At 59.7% G+C, this 18,066-nt stretch overlaps 2 protein-coding genes across 2 annotated transcripts in view; one reads left to right on the top strand and one right to left on the bottom strand.

The window, feature by feature from the left end:
* The window catches only part of ZFYVE28 (zinc finger FYVE-type containing 28), an 82,275-nt gene that overhangs the window by 32,130 nt on the left and 32,079 nt on the right, over positions 1–18,066 (top strand). The gene's annotated exons all lie outside the window — the stretch shown is intronic.
* Positions 1,489–17,922, bottom strand: CFAP99 (cilia and flagella associated protein 99). The gene is made up of 15 exons (XM_056132695.1): positions 17,865–17,922; positions 13,493–13,604; positions 12,120–12,264; positions 11,289–11,383; positions 10,842–10,954; positions 10,007–10,184; positions 8,729–8,809; positions 8,280–8,354; positions 7,487–7,575; positions 6,580–6,784; positions 3,112–3,253; positions 2,881–3,032; positions 2,268–2,473; positions 1,773–1,932; positions 1,489–1,605 (listed from the first exon to the last, which is right to left on the bottom strand). Exons 2-15 carry the CDS (start codon positions 13,598–13,600, stop codon positions 1,489–1,491), a joined length of 1,866 nt encoding a protein of 621 aa, XP_055988670.1. The 5' UTR covers positions 13,601–13,604; positions 17,865–17,922.

Genomic DNA, 18,066 nt, shown 5'->3' with positions numbered 1-18,066 from the left:
GCCATTGCTTCAGTAAGGTAAAAGGTAAAGGCCCTCCCGTAGATCGTCGATTTGCTCGAGCGGGCCCAGTAACGTCTCCATTGGAGACTTTGTTGTTACTGTGTCTGGCATATCGAATACTCTCGGTAGCTTGCCGGGCTCTCCGAGAGGGGCGGAGGAATCAAACTCGGGTCGGCCATGTTGGCCGCTTGTAAGGCAAACGCCCTACCCGCTCTGCTATCGCTTCAGCCCTGACCAGCAAATGTTCAGTGTGTTCAGTTAAAAGGCATGTTGCTGAGTCAATCTCGCTAATGTGTCTCAGCTCCAAGTGAAAGGGGGCCATGGTCCTGGCTGGACTAAGGGGGAAGGGGTCCAGTGGTTCAGGTCATAGGGGCCACAAGTGGCCTCTTCTGGGACAAGAGCTCTCCCCCACATGCCCACAGCCAGCCTAGGCCAGTCAGAGTTCCGTAGAGATAAGCAGAGTCCCTGGAGGTGACCCCGGCACAAAACCCCACCCAGTGCCCACCACGCACCTCTGGATCAGAACATGGGTCCAGGGAGAGACCAGGGCTGTCCCTGCTCTCAGGTAGGGCCAAGCCTGCATGATGGGGGTGCATGGCTGGGCAACGGTGTGTGCCCACAGCTGCAGGTCCAGCCCAGAGAGCAGGGACAGCCTGCACTGGGCCTACCCAATCTACCCGGCCATCCCAGCAGGGCACTGAAACCTCTCCGTCTGAGACCCTATGGGTTTTGGATGGTCTCATGTCCTTGGACGACGTGCAGGCTGAGTCGAGTTAGGCCATTTGCATGTTTTATTTCCCAGGAACTCCCCTGCCCCCAGCTCTGATCCAGACATGAGGAAATCGCTAAGCCAATGGCTTCCCTCAGAGGAAGAACCCACCCTTCTCTCCTGGTGTGTGCTCCCCCCCTCCTGCCCCAGCCCACTGGCCCCACACTCAGGGCAGGCCCATGCCCTTGCCCACCTGGAATTTCCATGCCATAAAGCTAGCCTCAGGTCAGTGGCCCCCACCCAGAACATCAGGTCCTGGTCACCTCCTGCGGCCAACTCTGACCGCTGCTTCTTCCTTACCCCAGGCTAGACAAAAGCTGAGGGTGATGTGGGGGCAGAGGCAGGGCAGTGGCCAGGACTCCCAGGTCCTCGGTCAGGGACAGTGCCTGCTTTGAGCTTCATGGTGTGTGTCCCCCAGCCCCTGACCTCCACAGCTCAGCAGACTGGACTTGCGAGATCACCGCGCTCCAGCACAGTCGGCCGAGCACGGGGTTCTGCGCGCAGAGGGGACTCTGGATGCTCCTAAGAAGGGGTGCCAGAGGGAAGGGACCTGGCAGCGCAGGGAAGTTCAGCACGCCCACATCACTTCGATGATCCACGCGGGTACTTGTGGAACATGACTGTCCACGGCTGCGTGTCCCGCAGTCTGGTAACACTACACAGGTGGAGGTGCGCGGGCTGGAGTCCAGGGCAGCGGTGGACACGTGGGAGCCCCCAGGCTAAGCAGCTTCCTGGCGGCGTGGCGACCCACACGCTGAGTCCGTCGCCTGCCGCGCCTGCAGCCCCCGCTTGCGGCTCCGCTCCATCTGCAGCCAGTGCCGCGCCTCCTGCTGTGCCTGCAGACGGCGAGACATGGGTGCGGGCACGCGGGCCGGGTCGCCACCCCTCTCCGCGCACCTCCGCGCCCTCCCGGTGCCGCAGTCCCTCACCCTCTCCACGCCGCCTCCGCGCTTCCCGCGCCGCCCCCGCGCCCATTCCTGCGCACTGCGCGCTCCCCGCTCACCCGCCGTCGGGGGCGCGCGGCCCGCGAGTTCGCGGGCGGCACTTGCAGCTGCGCCTCCAGCCGCAGGCGCTCGGCCGCCTTCTCCCGCAGCGCGCGCTGCAGCTCCCGCACACGCTCGTCCTGCAGAGGCGTGGGGCGGCGCGCCTTCTGCTCCTCCCACCTGCGGGGCGAGGTGCTTAGAGCCGCCCGACCCGGCCCGCGGGTCCCAGCGCGTTGCCGGGGTCGCCCCCCAGCAAACTCCACGCCCTTCCCTCGGCCATCGTCTCTGCAGGGTGGATGGGGGTCGCGCCCGGGAGCTTCCCCGGCACCCGTCGGCCTGCGTCTGGGGTCCGAGTGAAGGCGCCCGCACGCCCCCAGCCCTGCGCTGTGGTGACAGGTGGTGTCCTTGGGGTCGCGCGCAGCGCAGGGGCTGCCTCTCCGTCCCGGCCCACCTTCTGCTCCTGCCAGCCGCACCAGTGAGCCCCAGCAGAGAGGAAGGGCAGGGCGACAGCGCACCTCAAGGCGGCCACGCGCCCCTGGGCGGCCCTGCACAGGGCGATGAGCTCCAGCGCGTCCTGCAGATCCCGGCTCCTGGCTCGCTTGTCCTGGATGATCTCGTCCCGCCGCGCCGCCTCGGCTCGCTGCTGCGTCTCCTTGAGCAGCGCCAGCCGCTCACGGAGCTCCACCAGGGACATCTCCCCTTCCAGGCCGTGCCCCGGGGTCTGCAGGATGGTCGGACGACCTACTGGGGGGTGGGCGTGTCCCCCTCCCCGCCCCATCCTGGCCCTCCGCAGCCGGTGTCCTGTGAGCCTGGACATGCAGCGCATGGTGAAGTCCCACGGGGCCATCACGTCCCTTGTCTGGTCTGCCCCTCACCTGATCTCCTACTCAACCTTGGGTTTGGCTTCAGGCCACACCAGAAAGTGCTCAGCACTCAGTCCTGATGGAGCTCAGGGAACCAAATGGGATGCTGGGGACTCAACCTTGGTTGACATGTGCATGCCCTGCAAGCCTCTGTGTGCCAGTGACCTCACTATCTCTCCTCATCTAAGCCGTCCAAGTCCTCCAAGGCGTCCAAGTCCTCGTCCAAGCCACACAAACCGTGAACACGGGCTGGCCTTCAGCTCACCTGAGTCAGGTCCACGAGCTTGTTCCTGCGCCCGGGCTGCGTCTCCAGGGCATGCAGCTGGGCAGTGAGCTCTCGGCGCTGCCGGTGCTCCTCACGCGCCTCCTCTGCACGGCGCTGCAGCAGCTCCCGGCTCTCCTCTACCACCTTCTGGACTTGGGGGACAGACAGCGTGCGGACGAAGCAGCAGTCCCAGGGAGAGGGGCCGCCCAGAATCCAGGGCCCCTTTCCTACCAGTCTGTTGCCGGTCATTCAGGAGCCGGGACTGCACCACCTTGATGTTCTTCTGGATCTCCTGCACCTGCTCCACACGCTCCCTGAGCACCTCCTGCTCCTGCACGCGCCTCTCTGCGCACTGCTGCATCAGCTCTGCCGTCTGCGGGCAACACGCACCCCCATCAGAGCCTGGGTGCCCTTCCCAGGTGCCAGTCCAGCCTCAGGGCAGCATCAGTGACCAGAGTCAGCCCTGAGTCCTGCTTAAAATGGAGTCCTGGAGTCAGGCCTGCAGAGGAGCCCCTCCCCTATCCTTCCTCCAGTGCCTCCAGGCCCTGCCTGGATTTCACAGTGAGCTGAGGTGACAAGCCAAGGGAGCCCTGGTGAGCCAAGTCCAGCTCCTAGGGCCCCCTGGAGCTCCCAGCCCTGGGCACTGCATCTGCTGTGGGGGCACCCTTTCCCCAGGCTTGTCTCCCCTACGGCTCGCGTCCAGATACTGCTCAGCATCCTGCATGCCTGATGTCCACCCCCTTCCTGGCCTGCCTGGACCACAGTTGGTCCATTCTGGGGCTGTGTCACCCCTCGAGAGACATGGATCAGTGTTCTTGCCATGCCTAGGCTCCGGAACCAGAGAGCAGAAGGAAGCTGGTGCTCTGTGGGTGCTGGCACAAGTGGGGAGCCTGCTGGTGGCACAGACAGTATTGCAGGTCTGGGGCACCTGGGGTGCGGGACGGACTCAGGTGGACTATGTGAGTGGCATGGGCCATACCATGAGCACATCCCCACCATCACCTGCTTCCACCTTGGATCCTGGGGTGTGACCCTTATCTCCAAAGGTTTCAGCACAGAACTAGCCTTAACAAAGAAGCAGAAGACAGGAAAACCTACTGGAAATTTTTGTTTTGGGACCACGCCTGTCAGTGCTTAGGGGTTACTCCTGGCAATGCTCTGGAGACCATATAGGATGCCAGGGATTGAACCTGAGCCAGCCATAGGCAAGGCAAACATCCTCTCTGCTGTGCTATCACTGCATGGTAGCTCCAGTGCTTATCCAGAAAGGCCATGGAGAGGCACCAGAGCTTTGGTACATACTGCAGGTAGAAAACTTACGTTGCATGCAGCCACCCGAGTTTGGTCCCCGGCATCCCATAAGGTCCCCTAAGCACTTCCTAGAGTGATTCCTGATTCAGAGGCAAGAGTTATCCCTGAGGAGCTGGAGCAATAGTACAGCAGGCAGGGTGTTTGTTTGCCTTGCACACGGCTGACCCGGGTTCGGTCCCCGGCATCCCATATGGTCCCTGAACACCGCCAGGAGTGATTCCTGAGTGCAGAGCCAGGACTAACCTCCTGAGCATCGACGGTATACTCTAAAAAGCCAAAGAGAGAGAGAGAGAGAGAGAGAGAGAGAGAGAGAGAGAGAGAGAGATCCCTGAGCATTGTCACATGTGACCCAAAAACAAGGGAAAAAAGGCCAGCATGAACAGCCCGGGGAGGGTGTGGTGAAAGGGGCCTTTGGTGCATGAGGTGGGTAGCCTGGCACAGCACTGCAGGAAGCAGCATTCCTAAAACATATCGATATATGGCTGCGCACCTCCGTCTGGGTGCATGTTCCAAGGTAAAGCCCGTGTCCTGAGCAGAACCCACACCCCCAGCACAGGGTAAGGGAGAATCCCCCATACTGTCCAGGACACACAATGCCCTGAGTGTCCAACAGAGGAGCGGCAAACAGAGGGTTTTCGTGCTTATGTACACATGTGATATCACACATATACACAGGAGCTACAAAGCACGTTTAAACAACCACTCATGTCCACACATATACACACACGCATATACATACGCGCGCATAGCTGGATGGCACACAAACATGTGCACAGGGATGTGCGTGCATGGACACATGTGTGTACATATGATGCACATGTGTGTGCACACAGTTCATGGCAGAACACTATTCCTTGAGAAAGGAGGTTGTGTGCGGGCACATGGCTAAAGCCGGATAACGCTATGTGAAGTCACATAAGCCCGGCAGAGACATAGTTGTGGGCAGCCTGGGAAGAAGTGGAGGTGGCCAGTGCAGGAGATGTGGTCATCGCGCAAGCAGGTCCCGGATTCCCCATGGTGATGACCATGTACTTGGACTTTGCTAAGGGAGCAGCGCTCACGTTTTCCCACCACACATGCAGAAGGTGAGCGACCAGGGGAGGTGCTGGGTGTGTTAACCAGAAAATCATGTCCCAGCACATAGGAAGATGAAGATGGTTCAGGCCAGAGCTTAAGTTCTGACTTGGCACACTGAGCCCAGCTCCATCCCTCGCCACAGCTCCAGGTGCAGGCCTAGAGACCTCCGATTGTTGCCAGGGTAGCCCAAACAGCCTTGGCACATGGCATCCTGCACCCTTGCACTGAGCTGCTGGCTCTGCCAGCCCAAAATCGCTGAGAGGGGTTCTAGGACCTCCTGAGCATGCTTGGGGGAAAACTCAAGTTCTAAAAATCATGTTAAATATCTTAAAATATGCAAAGTGAATTGGCCAATCCTATCTCAGTAAAGTAAAAGTAAAGGCCCTCCCATTGATCATCGATTTGCTCGAGCTGGCCCAGTAACGTCTCCATTGGAGACTTTGTTGTTACTGTGTCTGGCATATCGAATACGTCACGGGGGGGCTTGCCAGGCTCTGCCGTGTGGGCGAGATACTCTTGTAAAGCTTTAAAAGTGGAAAATAAAAGAAACATCCAGACTACTGAAAAAATACCATGGGAAGAAGTTTCCAGTAAATAACAGCCTGCTTGAGGCTGGAGCAATAGCACAGTGGATAGGGCGTTTGCCGTGCACGCGGCCAACTCAGGTTCAATTCCCAGCATCCCATATGGTCCCCCAAGCACAACCAAGAGTTATTCCTGAGTGCAGGAGCCAGGAGTAACCCCTGTGCATCGCCGGGTGTGATCCCCTCCAAAAAAAAGGCAAAAAAAAAAATAACAACAGCCTGCTTGCAGGGAGTCAAGGACACACACATCGGAGCCACACTTGATCCTGTGTCTCTCCACCAGGTTGGTGTGATTCCCTGAATTCCACTGAGCACGCAGGGCTGAGGGCCACACCCAGACAGACGGGTCAATCCCATGGGATACGACTTGATTACTTAGGCACCATTGGCCGCAGCAAGGACACAAGGCACGCATGCGCTTGACCATGGTTCCCACCCCATGTCTCTGACAGGCTTCCCATGTGCCACCGGCAACAGGCTGGGTCTGTTAAGTCTGTTTGGTCTTCCCTGGTTTTGACTCTTGGGTTCTGTTATGTGCTTGTTTCATCTTGAGCCACACCCGGCAGCGCCCAGAGGCTCTGTGCACGAGGACTGCCCCTGGCAAAGCTCAGAGCAGCATGGGGTACCAGGGACCCAGCTGCCAAAGCCTGTGCTCCAGCAGCACTGGGGCCACACCTCAGTGGAGGCGGAGTCAGGGATGGGGGCTGTCCCTCTGGAAGGCCCTCACCTCCTCTTTCTTCTGCTCAGCCTTCTGCCTGTTCTCCTGCACCAGGTGCTGCCGCGCCAGCAGCGCCTCCTCGCGGCTCAGCTTCCCCCGCAGCCTCCGGCACTCCTCGGCCACCCGCCACTCCTCCTGGTCCTGCGCCTTCATGGCCTTCTGCCACTTGAGGAACTCAGAGAAGTCCCCAGCTCCATCCACCAGCTTATCAACCCTGGAGACGAGGCCCAGCTGCCATCCCCCCTGCGAGTCCCCAAAGTCACAGGGACCCCTGGGCAGGGGCAGGGGCTTCCAAGCCCCCAGACCCCAACCCACCCTCCTCTTACCCTGCCCATCCATCCCCGTCCCTCTAATCTATATGCACCCTGCCACAGCCTTCCCTCCCTCCCTCCACCCCTCCTGCACTATCCATTCGCCCTTCTCTCCCTCCACCCATCCCCCTCTCCAGTCACATCTGTGCCCCATTCTCCAGGCTCTGCACACAGGGATCACTCCTGGTAGGGCTCCAAGGAAAACGTGGGGGAAATGGGTATAAGGGTCCACCTTGTATAAGGCAGTGAATGCCCTATCTGATGTACTATTCCTCCGCCCCCACTCTTCTGTCTTTCTGTCCATCGCTGTTCTATTCATCTGCCTGTCCAATCACATCCCCCAGCCCACCCACCTGTCCAGTCACATCCCCCAGCCCACCCATCTTTCCAGTTAACATCCCCACACCCACATGACTGTACAGTCACATACCACTGCCCACCCCTCAGTCCAGCTTGTCAGCCTCCCAAGCTCCTGCCCACAACCCAGTTCACAGGTGTGTCCTGGTCTGGGCAGCAGGATTCAGGGGGAGGTCTAGAGTGCCCGAGGCCCCCCAGGTCCAGGGCCAAGATTCTGGGGCTCCCTGGCTGGGGCCCGAGGCCCTTACCTCTGCAGCTCTTTCTCCACCTGCCGCTGGTACAAGGACCCTTCGCGCAGGATGGCTGCTGTGTTCAGCTTGACGGTCATGTTGTTAGGCTGTAGGAGAGGCTGGCTGTGGTCAGGGGCAGTCCTGGGGGCCCCGCAGGTGGGGTGTGGGGCGGGAGCTCAGCGGCTCACCCTGTAGAAGGTCAGTCTCGGAGTCCGATGGATTCTGGCTGACGTGTCTTGCCACGACTCCATTCTGGTGTCCTGCCAAGCGTCAGCACCTGGTGTCCAAGCCCTGGGGCTCCCCCAGCCTGACCCTGCATCCCCAGGCACCCTGAGTGAGCTTTGCAGAGTGGAAGGCCGCACAGGGTGAGGGCTGCTGTCCAGACAGCCTATCACCTCCCCTGCCTGCTCAGTGGGCCCAGGACCTCCACGGGCCACACTCCACCAGCTGGGACCACGGCGGGGCTGCTCAGTCCCCCCAGTCAGGACCACAGTGGAGGGCTCACCCCCAGTTAGGACCATGGTGAGGGGCTCACTCCCCCTGGGACCACAGTGGGGGCTCATCTCCCCTGGGATCACCTTGGGGGACTCACTCCCCCCTGGGACCATGGGGGGTGCTCACTCCCCCCAACTGGGACAACACAGGCCGGGGTGGCACCTCCTCTCTTGCTCTGGGGTCAGGCAGGTCCCTGGCACTGCCTTGGGAAACCCAGAACCTGGTTGGACCATTCCAGCCCAAGACAAAGGGGCTGCACACACACATGGCCCCAGGGGGTTCCTCTATGCCTTGCCCACCTCCTGGGGGGAGTCACCTGCAGGGGGGTCTCCTCACGACTCCTGAGAAGTGCACACCGTGGCTCCTCCATATTCGCCCTTAGTAGCAGCTCCTGAGGGACGGGGGAGGGAACAGCTATGGCCCCACTATTCTCCCAGATACCCCAGTGCCCATTCCTGGGTGAGGGCACCACCCACCCACTCAACTCCCCTGGCAGTGCTTGACAGCATCCTCTTCTTCCCTCCTCCTCCTCCCTCTCCCACAGCCCTGTCCGTTCTCCCCCTCCATCCATCCTCCCCCACTCTCCGTCCATTCTATCTCCTCTGTCCACTATCTCCCATCCTCTTATTCTCCTCCCTGTCATCCTCTTCCTCCTCCCCAACCTCATATCTTGCTCCTCCTTTCCATTCACCCTCTTCCCCCACCTCCTCCCCCCTTCTTTGCACATCCCCCAGCCTGTGAGGTGGCTTGGGAATGGCAGCTGACCTCAGCCATCCGACGATTGTGCCTCTTGGTCACCTTGAGCAACTGCTGCTCTCTGGGTGGCTGGTGGGTGCTCTTGGGGACCTGATGAGGAGGGTATGGTCAGCAGCTGTGGCTCAGAGAGTGGGAGAGCGGGCTGGAGGCTGCTGCATGTGCATGCATGCTATGTGCCTATGTGTCCACCTCGGTGTGAATCATAGTATGCTCATGGTATGTACATCAATGTAGGTTCAATACGTGTGTGCACTGAGCATGTATATGCACGTGGCACGTGTATACTCGTGTGCACATGGATGTCTGTGGATCTATATGTAGGTGGCATGCTTGTGTCCACGTGTATAGACACATGGGCGTGTATGTAATATGTGTGTCTTCACATAGTGTGTGTGTGCGCACACATGGGTGTGTGTGCAGGTGATAGCTGTGTGTCTGCACGAGAGTGAAGGCAGCCTCTTTGGACCTGCTGGACATGCGGTCATTGGAGAGGGCCAATGACTTTCAGTGAGCACTGAACCCTGGACTGATGGTTGGACACGCTAGACTGGGCAGAGAGGTTGGTGGGAGTTCCAGGTGCTGAGAGAAGCAGCTGGGCAGCTGGACCCTCTCTCGCAGGCTGCAGGCCTACCTGGAGGCCCAACCTTGACCCCGGTGTGCTGTGTCCACCCACCCGACGATCCTGCCAACCTACTCACAGCCACCCTCAGTGCGGCCTTCCCCGGAGACCAGGCCTGTGTTAGCCTTTCCAGACCGTCTTCCAGGTCAGCAGTGCTCTGCTGTGGCACTGGTCACCCAGCACCATGCCCTGGGGGCTCGGAGCCCGCGGGGCAGGTGCCCTGGCAAGGTGCTCCCACACACACTAGCACCCCAAGTACTGAGAATGCAGGTGCAATACTGCCCCACACTGGGCTGCGGCTGGCATCAGGAAACCACTGAAGGGGACTGGGCTGGACCCCTCCACACACGACAAGGAACAAAGGCGAAGGTGCCATCAAATGTGCTAGACCGCAGAGCCCTGCAGGACAGGTGTTTCAATAAAACATTTGAAGATGCCACTTTCATAAAAGTTTGTAAGGCCTCACTAAGCCTCTATTCGAAACGTGATTTTTTTTCATTCCAGTAGTTCATCCCAGCACACACTGTCATGGCCAGATGGATGGCACCCAGCAGGTCTAAGCCAGGTCCAGGCCCGCTGGGAACAGAGGACAGTCCCCCTCACTCGGCTCTGCTGGGCATCCCCCCACCCTCCTGCCTGCTACATCCCACAGTGGCGCCTACACTCACAGAGCTGGTCTTGGCCATGACGGGCACCAGCTCAGGCATGGGAATGGTGCGGGGCCTGGGGGCCGTCAGCTTGAACTCCCGGGGCTCCGTGAGCTTGGCCTTGGTTCTTGGGGAGCGAGACTGCTGGGTCAGGAGCCCCTGGAGGTGGCAAATCAGCTCCTGCACCTGGGGCTGCCACCTTGAAGGGAAGGTGGAGGCGCTGCTCAGGGGTGCTGCCGGAGCCGGCCAGCAGGGGGCGCGTGGGACCCTGGAACAGACTGCAGGCCTAGCGGCCTACAGATGTGGCCCCAGGTGCAGGGGCCACAGCGTGAGGAGGGCTGGGAGGCTCCGCCTCCCTCGGTGGCAATCAGGGGGGGGGGACCCCAGGACAGACGACAGGTGGGACACAGAGCTAATCTGGGCCCCAGCAGATGGCACAGCGGAAGGAATTTGGCGACTGCAAAGCACGTTCCAGGGCAGCTCTGCCGGGGGAGGCAGGTGGGCGGGGCACTGCACAGAGGCTGGGTGGAGGGGAGGTGGCTATGCCGGGCGGGAGTCGGCCACCACCTGGCCCACTCACTGCCCTGGCTTGCTGCCCGTGCACCTGCCCCCCTCGCGCCTGTCCCAGCACCCTTGACCCTGCATGCCTGTCACCACATGCCTGCCGTGTCCCCACGCGCCTGCCTGTTCCCGCACACCTGTCACGGTGCACCTGCCCAGCGCTCCCTACCTGCTTGGCTCCTGCCCCTGCTGAGGGAGATTGGGCGTGTGCAAGGGAGGAGGACAGGCGCTGCTTCCCCCAGGGGCACGGGGCGCCGGAACCCCCCTCTGCTCTCAGGGTCCCCAGAGCCGGGACCTCAGCAGGCTGCCAATCCAGTGCTCAGACACGTGTTCCGGTGTGTAGATGAGGCTCCACTCGTCCCGGAGCCACGTGCACAGGTTCAGGGGGTTGAAGAAGAACTGCAGGAACTGAAGCAGGGTCAGGGTAATGTGGAGTGCTGGTCAGCCCACCCAAGAGGGAGAGACTGCCCAGGCCCTGGAGTCAGAGGTTCCCAGAGTGGGTGGGGCCTGGACAGGGTGGGGCAGCATGAACGAGCGTGGACTGGACAGTGTGTGTGGGGGGCACGTGAATGAGTGGTGAGCAGAGCCTGCACACGGTGGGCAGTGTGAGCAGGCCAGGGACAAGGTGGGCGGAGTGGGCCAGGCATGGACTGGAGTTGGGGTGAAATAGAGTGGGCAAGGAATCTGAATGCAGTGGGCACTGCATGGATGGGTGGGGGTGGGGCAGGCAGGCGCCCCTCACCTTACACATCTTGTCCAGAGGCTGTGACTTGATGATGTCTCGGAAGCTTTGGAAGCCCAGCTCCTCCAACTGGAAGGTGGCCAGGTAGCAGATCACTGTAGACACAGGACAGAGAGCTAGGGGGCAAGGGCATGTGGAGGTGGTGGATACACCGGGGTGAGGCTCTGAATACTCGGCGGGTACAGTCTACAGAGGGAGCCACCAGGCAGTGGTGTCTTCGGCAGGAAACGCAGGTCATCCGCAGGGAACATTGGCTTCCAAAGCATCCCCCATCTTGTGGTCCTCCAAGGAGGTCCAGGGCAAACATCTCTCTTTGGGGTTTAGTCAGGGAATTCTTGTTTGTCTGTTTCATTACTGGGTCACACCTGGCAGTGCTCAGGGGTTACTCCTGGCTCTACACTGAGGAATCACTCCTGGCGATGCTCAGGGAACCATATGGGATTCCAGGGAACAAAACCTGGTCAGCCACGTGCAAGGCAAGTGCCCTCCCCACTGGACTATCTCTCAGGCCCCTTGGCAGGTGAGTTCTGAGATAGCTGCAGTACGGCCATCCAGGGGCTGCAGACTAGTGGACTCTCCACAGTTGCACAGTGCATGATGGCTGGCGCCATAGCCACCCTGACCTCAGCGACCTGCAGATGTGCCCACTCCATACTGCCATCCCCCTGCAGGCCAGGGGCTGGCTGAACCAACCCTTCACAGAGGCCATGCGAAGGAGGTGTCCATCAGAAGCTAAGGATGTCCTGGCAGGCAGCACAGTCCAGCCTGCAGCCAGAGCCCAGGAAGGGGTCAAGGAGTGCAACCCCTGCTCTGGCTGCCCTCAAAGCCTACCCCGGAAAAGGTTGTAGTCAGCACGCAGGTAGAAACGGCCCTCACGCAAGTAGAAGGCATCTAGCACGATGGTCAGCATTTGATGGTGCTCCAGACACCCCGAGAGAACATCCAGAATGAAGGTTTGCTTCTGGGGGTGCAGCCCCTGCAAGAGACATGACAAACAAAGGCAGGCGCTGAGGGCACAGGACAGGGGTCCACCCAGGGATGGCATCCAGAGGAGCCAAAAGGGGACTCTGGTGGGGTGCTGGGGGTGGTACGTGGGTTCATGCTCAGAGGCCTTCCTGGGTTCAATCCCCGCCACTCCTTCTGGTCCCCCCAAGCCCACCAGAGATGATCCCTGAGTGCAGAGCTGGCATAAGCCCAAATACCAAAGCAAACAAAAACCAGCTTTCAGGGATGCTCGGCAGAGCCCAGGAACAGAGATGGCTGGACGGCAGTAGCGGGACCCTTCTGTGTGACTCCCTCCTTCCCAAGGCCCAGTTCTCCCTGCACGCCTGACCCCTGCTGGCAGCGAACACCCCCGGCTAGTGTCCTGGGTGCAGCACCACAGGGGGCTGAGGAGGGAGAAAAAGACACAACCAGGACCGGTGAGGGTGGGGGGTGACTCAGCTGTGAGTCAGCAGAGGCCATGCAAGCAGGTGGGGGGCCCGTAGTCAAACTCCCTTCCGCAGGAGTGTGGTTTCAGCCAACCCGGGGGTGGGGTGGTGCAGGATGGATGGAGACAGGCTACAGCCCAGAGCAGCATCCCAGGAGCAGCTGCCCTGGTCTCCCAGAGCCTCCCCTTCCAACTCCAGTGGCACCCTGCCCCCACCCACGGGTCGCGCCCCCACTCTTGCTGCAGGACCACGCCTCCACTCCAGGATAGCTGCGCTCCCACTGCAGTGAGACCACACCCCAGTCCATGTGCCACCTCCCCACTTTTTTTCCCTTACCCCCCAACTCCGAAGGTCTCTACTCCAGTCCAGCTGAACCATCCCTCTCTGATGGGGCCCCACCCCACGGGCCCATGCCCCTACTGCAATGTTGCCACGCTCACACTACAGTAATACCACGCCCCGGCCATGACCCACACCCCTGCAAGACCACGCCCCTCCAGTGAGACCACGCCCCCAGTCCGTGAGCCACACCCACTCCATTGGGGTCAGCCCTGGAGGCCTGAGGACAGCTGGTGGAACTGGGCCTCACAGGTACAAGGGTAGGCAGGATACAGGTAGGGTATGTCAGCGTCACTACCTGAACCTCTGTGCTGGACACACACACACACACACACACACACACTTCCAGACCGGGCTCTGGCCATCCTTGAAGAGGGGCTATGGCAGGGGAGGGAGGGTGGGCCCTGGGACTCCCAGCAGTGGACATGGCCCTACCTGCAGTGCTGCAGACGCGGCCAGCAAGAACTGCTCAGGGACATCTGTGTTGGGTCGGAAGCGGTCCAGGTACTCCATCACCGTCCGCACACACTTGCCGTAGAGCATGTTCCTGCAAGCACACAACAGGAGGCCCCCCCAGACTGGACACCTCGGCTGTCCTCTCCTGGGCTTCGTCCCCCAACTCAAGCCTTCCTCTCTGTCCTGCACACTGATGTCCTCACAATGCCCCACATGCCCGCAAGTCCATCAGGAGGAGCATGGAAGGGGGCTCCGGGCACCCCTCAGCCCAGTCACTTCCCTGACATGGACGGAGAAGAGGCCATGGGTCACTGTGCTCTGCACCCTATTTCAAGGACCCAGTAAGGCCCTGTGAGCCGGGGAAGGCCAGGCCTCCTACAGGCATAGAACATTCCAGAAACATCCCAGTTTGAGAAGACCCCCCAGAACTCTCTGTGGGGGGAACTCAGGCTAGGGGTGTGGGGCTGGACCCCAGGAACTGGTTCTGGTGGCCAGTGACTCCCAACCGTGCCAACATGGGGGGCAGGAAGAGAGGCCTCTGAGAGACAGAGACCCCAGAACAGCAGCAGAGGCTGGAGGAAGGAAGTGGAAGGTGGGGCGGGGAAGAGTTTGTGGGAGTCTCGGATGAGAAGCCCGAAGTGGCCGGGTGCAAGGGGACAGAGCTCCAGAAAGACAGTAAGAGATCAGAGAGGCAGAAGAGCGAGTAGGGAGCTTCTCAGCACGCAGCTGACCTGGGTTCGATCCCCAGCACCCCATGTGGTCCCCTGAGCTTGCCAGGAGTGATGATCCCTGAGGGCAGAGCCAGGAGGAAGCCCTGAGCACTGCCAGAAACGGCTCTGGAACCAAGGCCTGGACCATTTTTCCTGGACAGGCCAGCCCACAGGCCTCTCTCACTGGGGTGTCCAGGCACCAGGGTCTCTGAGAACCTCCCTTGGCCCCCAGCCCCAGACATAGGACCCCTGCAGCTTGGGGTGGGGCACACACAGCCCAGAGCACCTTGTTCCTCTGGGGTGGTCCTGAGTCGCCCCCAGAGAGGCCCAGCTGAGTGTCAGTCTGTGGGGGAGCAGCCCCAGCGACAAACAAGAAGTCCAGGAGACCAGATATGGTGGGCTGCACCCACATGTCTGGTGCCAGCAGGAAAAGGCTCCAGAGACCATGTGGGCAATCATGTGGCGCTGAGCCCTTGGGTCACTCCTGGCGGGCCCAGGGGGCCATAGGAGATGCTGGGGTGGAACCTGGGTCGGGCGCGTGCAAGACAAGGGTCTTAACCCTGTCCTATGTCCTGGCATCTATGCTCTTAGCTTCAATCTGAAAGACGACACTGACCTGCGGAGGAGACACTGGTCTGAGATGCAGGCCTAGATGTCAGGCTGGAAGCCGCTACCGGAGACCCTCAGGAGTGCTCCGTGGTCTCCTGAGCTTTCCCGCCACCGCTGCACGGTTATGGAGCCTGTGTGGAGCAGGGGATGGGTGCTCAGGCCCGGCTGCGGCTAAGTCTTCGCACATACTCCCACCCAATCCCCAGAATGTTGGGGTGGGCCATGGAACCCCAGCAAGGAGGGCCCTGTGTGCGGGGTGAAGGGGCACACCCGGGCCCAGGAGGGGAAGCCCTGCCTGAAAGTCATTTGGCAGGAGTGATGCCTCCATCACCAGAGAGGGGCACTGCCCAGGGGTGGGACCCCACCTTCCTGCGTCTGCCACTGCAAGGCATCGCAGTGGGGCGTGGGTGGGTAGAGATGTGGCAGCCTTGTCCTCCAGTCCTAGAGTCTGGAACATTCCAAAGAAAGGATGTTCTGAGGGGCCCTTTGCTGATGATACAGGTGTGAGGTGGAAGAAGAGAAGCGCTAGAGAGCCCCAGCCCCATCCATGAGGGGCAGGTGGAAGGAAGTCAGTGGGTGCCATGGAGGGACTAGTACCCCACAGAGGAGGGATTCCTGGGAGACTTGCCCCCCCCTGGGTGGGGTTCAGAGCTAGGTCTGAGGCAGGGCTTTCCTCCAGCCCTGGCTCTGAGCAGTTCCTAAGAGGACTCACTCCTGGCAGGGCATATGGAGTACTGGGGACCAAAGCTGTCTTAGTATCTCCCGCATGGATTGCCTCTTTGCCTCCCAAAGGAAATCAGCCCACAAACTTGACCCAAATCCTCTCTGTCTACAGGGAAGCAGATGATGGGGTTCCTCCAGATCTGACTTCTGCATTTCTACCTCGAGGGGTGCATGGGGGGAATTCCCACCCAAGCTTATGGACCTGCACATTGATTGTAACTCCACTGACGATGCATGTCTTAATAGTCTGGTATTTTTTTTTGTCTTGGGGTCACATGTGACCGTGCTCAGTGCTGACTTCTGGCTCTCTGCGCAGGGACCACTCCTGGCAGGGCCTGAGGGACCATATGGGATGCCAGGGATGGAACCTAGGTCAGCTGCATGCAAGGCCAGCTCCGTCCCTGCTTTGCTATTGCTCTGATTCGCCTTTAGGAAACTTGAAGGAGGAAGAGCCAAAGTTTCTTTTTTTCCAGCAAATCTGTCATGGGCAGAAACGAGATGAGGAGATTTAGATGCCCCAAGACTCATGCTGGCATTTGACATCCTGACTGGGACCCGAGTTCGATTCCTCCGCCCCTCTCGGAGAGCCCGGCAAGCTACCGAGAGTATTCGATATGCCAGACACAGTAACAACAAAGTCTCCAATGGAGACGTTACTGGGCCCGCTCGAGCAAATCGACGATCAACGGGAGGGCCTTTACCTTTACCTTTCATTTGCATCAATCCCAAATGTGGGCTAGTTAACATACATTCTTTTCCTGGCTTTTAATTTTTTTTTAATTTTTATTAGTGAGACACCATGAGGTACAGTTGTAGACTTACAAATTTTTGTGCTTGGGTTTCAATTACACAATGATCAAATACCCATCCCTCCACCAGTGCCCATTTTCCACTCCTATTTGGGTGTTTGTTTCTTATCTGTTTGTTTTTGGGCCACACCTGACAGTGCTCAGGGGTTACACCTAATTCTGCACTCAGGGATCGCTCCTGGCAGTCTGGGGTGACCATATGGGGTGCTGGTACAGAATCCAGAGGGGGGCTATGTGCAAGGCTAGCACTATAACCCGCTTGGAAAGCACTGCTGCTTGCTTTCTAAGTCATGTGACTACGGAGAGTCCCTGCCCCCTGCCTGGAGGTGAGCAGAGGTGCTGCTTTACAACGAGTCTGGGGGCTCTGGTATTATAAAGTCTGGAGTAGAGGTGTGGCATCCAGGAGATCAGCTGGGAGCTGTGTCCCAGGAATGAGCCCTGGTTCAAGGACCTACTTTGGTAAAAGCCTGAAGGGGTAGGTAGTGCCTTGTGGGGTGTTTCCTGGAGACCAGCGGCCCCTCTGGAGGGGTCTCTAGTTCAGGGACCAGGGACCCTGCAGCCGGGGAGTTGGAGGTGGGGGCGAGCAGGCACACTCATGGCGGCTCTGAAAGAACCAGGGACCAGGGATCCTGAGCTACATGGGCTCCTAGACCAGGAGGCTACAGGGGCCAGGTCGGCCAGGCAGGCCTCAGGCCAGTGGGGACAGCAGCTGTGCCCCCTCACACAGAGTAGGTGACCGGCTGCTGTCCCAGCTTCTCCAGCTGTCAGTGGGGATTTGAAGAGAGGGCATGTGGGGGTTTTCAGTTCTCAGCTTCACACATGACCTACGTGTGCCAAGCTTCACAGCTCCAAATGAGGGCACTGTGCAGGAAGCAGTGGATAGGGAAGATCACCCTTCTGGAAAGCACCCTGAGGGGTGGGGACACCAGGTCCTGGTTCCATTCCCACAATGGACTCTGGAAAACTCATTTTCTAGATGCAGAGGATTTGTATAAGTATATTTCTACTGGACTTGTTTGTTTGATTGTTTTTGGGTCACTCCCGGCGGTGCTCAGGACTTACTCCTGGCTCTTCACTCAGGGATCATTTTTGGTGGTGTTCAGAGGACCATATGGGATGCCGAGGGTCAAACCCAGATCCGCACTTGTCCTATCACTTTCCGCTGTCCTATCACTCCGGCGCTACCTCTCACTTTACCCTAGATAATTTTTAGTTGCCCACCCAGGAACGTGATCATCGTTAAAGTGATCAGAATTCAGTCGCTGACTCTTTTGCATCTCACAAAGATTTCTCTTATCATGATGGTTTGGCAGTGTATGGTCCTGGGTTCGATCCCGTAGTCTGCCGCCTAACTCTCACGCTACACTCTAAGCACGTGGCTGGAAAGAAGCCCTCCGAAGTATAACCACCAGAAAACCTACGCGGGAAAGGAGAGCAGTGCGAGCAGACCTCGGGAACGCAGGGGCGGGTCAGCCAGGTGTCCCTTCTCCACCCTGGTACCTGCCGGCGGGCTCCGCGGACGCTCACAGCCGCTAGGGCCCGCGGGCCTAGGGACAAGGTGGTCATTAGGAGTCGGTCCCCCACTCGATTCTCGCTCTGCCAGCACCGCAGCAGCCACCCGCGCAGCAAGCGCGCGACCGGGTGGCGTTGGGGCGTTGTCACCTAGCAACCGGCGGTCCGCTCGGGCGTCCCGGTCCAGACT

Source organism: Sorex fumeus, unplaced genomic scaffold (genome assembly GCF_029834395.1).
Source record: "Sorex fumeus unplaced genomic scaffold, SorFum_2.1 ptg000095l, whole genome shotgun sequence".
NCBI classification, from domain to species: Eukaryota; Metazoa; Chordata; class Mammalia; order Eulipotyphla; family Soricidae; genus Sorex; species Sorex fumeus.
Note: the sequence above shows the minus strand (reverse complement) of the source record. Positions and strands in the feature narration are given on the sequence as shown.